General features: G+C 53.6%; 1 protein-coding gene across 1 annotated transcript; it reads left to right on the top strand.

Moving 5' to 3' along the window:
- Nucleotides 1-700: 700 nt before the first annotated feature.
- Nucleotides 701-2,833, top strand: FAM43A (family with sequence similarity 43 member A; the record flags this gene model as incomplete). The annotated part of the gene is made up of 1 exon (XM_079705411.1): nucleotides 701-2,833. One exon carries the CDS (start codon nucleotides 701-703, stop codon nucleotides 1,985-1,987), a length of 1,287 nt encoding a protein of 428 aa, XP_079561537.1. The 3' UTR covers nucleotides 1,988-2,833.
- Between the last annotated feature and the right edge of the window lie 3,328 nt (nucleotides 2,834-6,161).

Genomic DNA, 6,161 nt, shown 5'->3' with positions numbered 1-6,161 from the left:
AGTGAGCCGGCGAAGCCGGAGTCCCCGGCGTCCTGCGGGAGACAAGATGCAGTGAGCCACGGCGGGACTGCTGCGCTGGGCCCGCCGCGGCCAGCCGGACCCACCATCTGAGCGCACTTGGGGCAAGCAGCTGATTCTGGGACCCGCTCAGCCGAGGGGCTCTCTGCCTCCAGCACCCCTTGGGGGTGGGGAGCACCGACCCCTGGGCACACTCGCATTTGAGTTTCCGCGGTTTCTGGCCCTAGCCCTGGGGATTGTGTATGTGAGTGTGAGAGGGGGCCCCTTTTCACCTTCGCCGAGGAGTTCCTGCGTATTCTCGCACCATCCCGGCTGCTTTTGCTGCACGCGCGCATCCCTTTTTTCTAAAGACATTTTCTGCTCCACTCTCGTGCTTTCTCTCATTTTGCTTGCCCAAGACTTTTTGCCCTGGTCCTGCCCAGGCTGGGGTAAATCTGTGTGCTCCCCCCCCGCCCCCAACTCCTTGCAGTTAAATCCTCTTTAAAAAATTTCTACCCCTACCTCTTTCGGCGGGGTTCTCGAACATCTCCCCCGCCCCCACTCCCTCCGACTGAGCCACTCCCAGCAGAGTTTTATTTTTCGGTCTTGCCCCGGCCGGGCCCGGCCGGGGCGGGTGGCTCAGCCGGGCTCTCAGTCGGCGCTCCCCCGCCGCCGCCCAGCTGCGCTGGGGCGCCCTCCAGAGATGCTGCCGTGGAAGAAGCACAAGTTCGAGCTGCTGGCCGAGGCGCCGCCACGGCAGGCGTCCAAACCCAAGGGCTACGCGGTGAGCCTGCACTACTCGGCACTCAGTTCTCTGGCACGGGCGTGCCCCGAAGGCGCGCTCAGCCGGGTGGGCAGCATGTTCCGCTCCAAGCGCAAGAAGCTGCACATCACCAGCGAGGACCCAACTTACACCGTGCTCTACCTGGGCAATGCCACCACCATCCAGGCCCGCGGCGACGGCTGCACCGACCTAGCGGTGGGCAAGATCTGGAGCAAGAGCGAGGCGGGCCGTCAGGGCACCAAGATGAAGCTGACTGTGAGTGCGCAGGGTATCCGCATGGTGCACGCCGAGGAGCGTGCGCTGCGCCGCCCGGGCCACCTCTACCTGCTGCACCGCGTTACCTACTGCGTGGCGGACGCGCGACTGCCCAAGGTCTTCGCCTGGGTGTACCGGCACGAGCTCAAGCACAAGGCGGTAATGCTGCGCTGCCACGCGGTGCTGGTGTCCAAGCCCGAGAAGGCGCAGGCCATGGCCCTGCTGCTCTACCAGACGTCAGCCAACGCTCTGGCGGAATTTAAACGGCTCAAGCGGCGAGACGACGCGCGTCACCAACAGCAGGAGCTGGTGGGCGCGCACACCATCCCGCTAGTGCCCCTGCGCAAGCTGCTCCTGCACGGACCCTGCTGCTACAAGCCGCCGGTGGAGCGCAGCCGCAGCGCGCCCAAGCTCGGCTCCATCACCGAGGATCTGCTCGGCGAACAGCAGGAGCAGGAGCTGCAGGAGGAAGAGAGAGGGGTGCACACGGAGGGCTGCCCGGAGGAGGAGGAGGGGGATGAGGAGGAGGACCGAGCCGGGGAGGGAGACCCGGCAGAGCAAGAGGCCGAGGCGCAGCGGGCGCTGGTGGTGGCCATGCACTTCGAATGCGGGGACCTGCTGGACACGCTGGAGAGTGGCCGCGAAGAGGTGCTGGGGGGCGGCGGGGTCTCGCCGGGCCCTGAGCCTGGGTCACCGTCTCTGCTGCTGGGCAGCACCTCCGACATGAAGGCCGAGCTGTCCCAGCTTATTAATGATCTGGGAGAGCTCAGCTTCGGCAACGACGTGCGCAGCCTGCAGGCCGACTTGCGGGTGACGCGCCTGCTGTCCGGTGAGAGCACGGGTAGCGAGAGCTCCATCGAAGGAGGGGGCCCGGAAGCCACCACTACCACCGCCGGGGACCAGTCCGACCCCGCCGACTGCGCCAGCCCAGACGAGCCCCACTCGGGCTGAGCTCCCAGCAATGTCCTGTGCGCGCCCCTGTTGCCCCATCGTGACCCCCCCCCCGTCTCTCCACCACTTCCTTACCTTCCCGACCCCCCCCCAAGAAAGGGGAAAGGGGACACTTGAGGCCCAGACCCTCCCCCACCCCCATACGTTTGGCTCTGTTTGAAGCAGGGCTCAGATTGCACGTGGAGATACGGGGGAGGGAAACCCTACAAGGAAGGGGAGAGAGGCAGCCCTCTGGGGTCTGGGGAGGGGAAGGGCAACTGGTGTTAGCAAAGCCCCGCAGGCGTGAGGTGCCTGCTGGCCAGTTTCCTGTTTGTGGGCAGCTGGGGCCTGAGGAGGAGGGGTTCACTTCCTCCACCAGCCCCCAACTGGGAGCGGCCTGGCGCTGTCATTGACATGTCGTTAAAAAAAAAAAAAAAAGAAGGATTTGCTCTCAAGGTTTTGAGGCTTTAGTGCCACCTCCTTGCCCCCAGTCTTTTTGGTGCGAGAGCTTGGGTTGTTTACCTCAGACTCAGACCCTTGAAATTCTGCCAAATTCCTCAAGTAACTGGTGGGGAAGGGAGGGGGAAAAAAAGAAAGTTGCATTTTGTTTACAAGACATCTGATACCTAAAACAGGAGTTTTCCTTTGGAAACACAAACACCTTGCTCCCGCTCAAAAGATCTCGCTCCATGATACTGTGTAAAATATTTTTGCACTGTTGTGAAGTATTTTGGACATTTTTTTTGTACATAACTGTGTTCTCAGAGTCCAATGTTTATATCTTTTGCTGTGCAAAAGGGACATGTAAAATGTTGTTCAGTTGTATATACAGAAATGTGTATAAAACATTTTGTTATTTTTAAAGAGTAGGACTGCTCTGGTTCTGTTTGCCTGCCAGTGGGGAGAGAATAAAGAGGAAAATTTAACAGAACAGGTGAGCGTCTAGACCTGCTTGAGAAAATGCTTGGCCGTGGGGCTGGGCGGCAGAGGGTGTGACCATGGCTGGGATGAGGGAGGACAGTCTTTGTCCTTTTCGGGGCTTGGAGGTAATTAGGGAAGGGGAACCCACTCTATGTGTAGCCTGTGGCCTTTCTGGTCCTCTGCAACTCTGTGTGCTGCAGCTGGGGCCATGTTCTTCACTTATTATTAGTTGTGTGAGCATGGGCTTTTTCTGGCTTCTTTGAGGAAATTCTTGGAGATGCCGCGTGAGTTCTGTTCATCATTGCCAAACCTGTGAGGTTATTTAGGGAGGGGTGACTTTCAAGGTCTTCTGAGGTTTTACCACCTCCTTCTGTGGTTCACCTTTTCCTTTCCAGACAGCTCAAGGAGCTTTAAAGGTGTGAATTAGAGAGCTAAGGAAAGATGCTCTCTGAGGAGTGGGAGCATCTCTGTTTTTCCTGGGAGGAAAGTCAAGGAGAGAGGAAAGTGGGGAGGTTCCAGTCATGGCTTGAATGAGTCATGGTGCACGTGGGGTGGGGTCGGGGCAGGGGCAGGTGGAAGAGCCTATTTCCTTTCCTTCTACAACCCAGCATGACCCAGTGGGAGAATGGTTTGGAGGTCAAGGCGGAGAAGGACTGCTAGAGCTTGGTCTGTGTGTGTGTCTTAGCGTTTTCATGCTTTCCGTGTGTTTGTTTCTGTTGTAAACTCCAAACAGATGTCTCTAGTTTGGCTACACCCGATCAGCTGGAAGCTGTAATAAGATTCTGCCAAAACTGTGCCTTCTGCAAACTATTTTTTCCCTTTGCCCTTATGGGCCCCTTTTCCTATGTTGCAGAAGTTGATCGCTCTCCTGACCTTCCCTAGTGTAGTGTCCTGAGGCCCTTGGTTTTGTTTTCATCATGAATATGTTCTGAGCCGCTAGACCCAGTGATCCTAAGGAGTCTGGAATTCACTGGAGCCATAGAGGAAGGGGGGTGGTAGATTTTCTTCCAAATTAACAGGAGTGGTTCAGGCATAAGATGATCTTTAGAAAAGCAAAGGGTGGGTGGGTGTGTGGGAAATTGAAAAATATTCAGAGTCCCTTTCTGAGGGCATTAGAACAAGACCTATCTTATATTTCTCTTCTATTATATTTTGGTTTGGTTGAGAGTCCCTATCCCTTTCGCTGAATACCTCAGCTACACATTATTGGATGATGTTTTCAAACCCCCAGGTAGAGAGAGGGCAGGAAAGTCAGCTGTGGGTCATTGCTAGTTTGCATGGTTAGATTTCACATTTCAGTAATTTCATATTTCAAATTATTTCCATGCACTGCCAGTTCCTTTGCTGTTTGAAACTGATGAGAACATTAATCACGGTGAAGATCATTTGATGAATACTTGGGGGTGGGGCAGGGTCTTCATGTCTTCCTTCTTAATCCAATTGATGTGTCCAGTGAGAATGCCAAGGTGGCTTTCGTCTGTGACTGATGGGGGTATGGTGATTGGTCAGAAAGTTCAGACAAATGACATTTACACCAACACCATCAATAAATATAAGGTAACTGTCTCTTTAAAGTCTGATTTTTCCTGTTATCTGATTTATAAATAGGGAAGGGGTGTTTAGGGGGTGAGGAAGGAGAAAGAAGAAAATAAGCAGACTGCAAAAGAACCAGCTTTCTCTTTCCCTCCCCCCACCGGCGCCCTCCCTTTCCCTCTTTCCTCCCCTCTACTTTTTGGCTTTTATCCCCACTGCACCCCAGGGCTCTGGCTGATGTAATTCTAGAAGAGATGCGAAGGTGATACATGATTCACCTCTTCTTACATCTCAGTCTTCCAGGGATGACATCACTAGCGTAAGGAGAGATGTTTTAAATGAAAAAACAAAACCAAACCAAACCGGAAAACCAATTTACTCTTGACACTCAGAGGGAAAAGAGTGGTGTGACAAAAGCACAGCAAAGTAGAGGAAATACACGTTCCAGAAAGCACCTGAGGTCTGGTTTATTCATCAAATTTAGCTTTTCCGTCTCGCAAGGTGAGGCTCACGTTTCTCCTTTACTACCTGATGGTACTTTAAATGCAGTGAGACTCTTGCCGCAGTCTTCCCCAGCCTAAGTAATCCTCGGTGTCCAACACTGCAGCCTTGAGTGCACGAAACACGGAGTGACTTCTGGCTGAAAGAGAGATGGTTGCAGGGGTGGCCGCCTGCGTCCACGGAGGAGGTGTTTCTCCACCTCTCTCGGCACAAACATCCCCTGTTTGTACAATTTCTGTGTGTGTTGAGGCAGAAGGAGAGAGGAGTAAGACAGAGTAAAATAAACAATGGTATTACACAGCCTCTCCACTATCACAGTGTCAGGCAACACCCACTCTACACACACGCATGCTCCCCGCTAAAGAAAACCTTCCCCCTCACTGCCCCTCAGTCAGCAGACGAGTAGATTTTAAACAAATTAGAAAGGCTCTGTTATACTGAGAAAGCACAATGCCCTCCCAGGGACGGAGTTGCTTTTAAGGGTTCTACTTGTGAAAGGAGAAGGAAATGGCTGGTAGAATCCACCCCTGGCACCACACTGGAGATTAGAAAACCTCCTGGGAGTCACCAAGAACCATGAGAAACGTAACAATTCTATTAGGAGCTCGTTGCCCTCATTTCTAAAGGGTTTAGTAATGTAATAAGGAGAACTCTTTCCTCTGCGTGATATGCAACTGTAGCCTTAGCATCTGCTGGTAAGTGATGCGTGACAGAGCTAGCAATGTGCGTGGACTGTTGGTGCTAGGAGCCTTGCCTGACACGTGGGAAACTACTCTGGGCTCCAGGCGGGCAGGAGGCCCCTAGGGCCAGGGCGCTCTATACTCTTGGCACCAGGTTTTTCTGTACTTGGCCACATCTGTCTCTAGGTATTTTTTGATTTCCTCTCTGATTTCTTCAGTGATCCATTGGTTCTTTAGTAGCATATTGTTTAGCCTCCACATGTTTGTGTTTCTTTCAGTTTTTTTCTTATAGTTGATTTCTAGCCTCATAGTGTTGTGGTTGCAAAAGATGCTTGTTATGATTTCAGTTTTCTGAAATCTACCGAGGCTTGCTTTGTGACCCAGCATGTGATCTACCCTGGAGAATGTTCCACGTGCTCGGCCCCACCTGGATCTGGCTTTATGGTTAGCTGGGGCCTTTCCTGCTCCTGCTGGCTCATCCATGTTCATAATGTGCCTGGGACCAACCCCACTTCCTGTCCTCCCCCCACCCCCGCCAACTCTGGAGTGACCCAATCTGA

Source organism: Hyperoodon ampullatus, assembly GCF_949752795.1.
Source record: "Hyperoodon ampullatus genome assembly, chromosome: 5".
Lineage (NCBI taxonomy): Eukaryota > Metazoa > Chordata > Mammalia > Artiodactyla > Ziphiidae > Hyperoodon > Hyperoodon ampullatus.
Note: the sequence above shows the minus strand (reverse complement) of the source record. Positions and strands in the feature narration are given on the sequence as shown.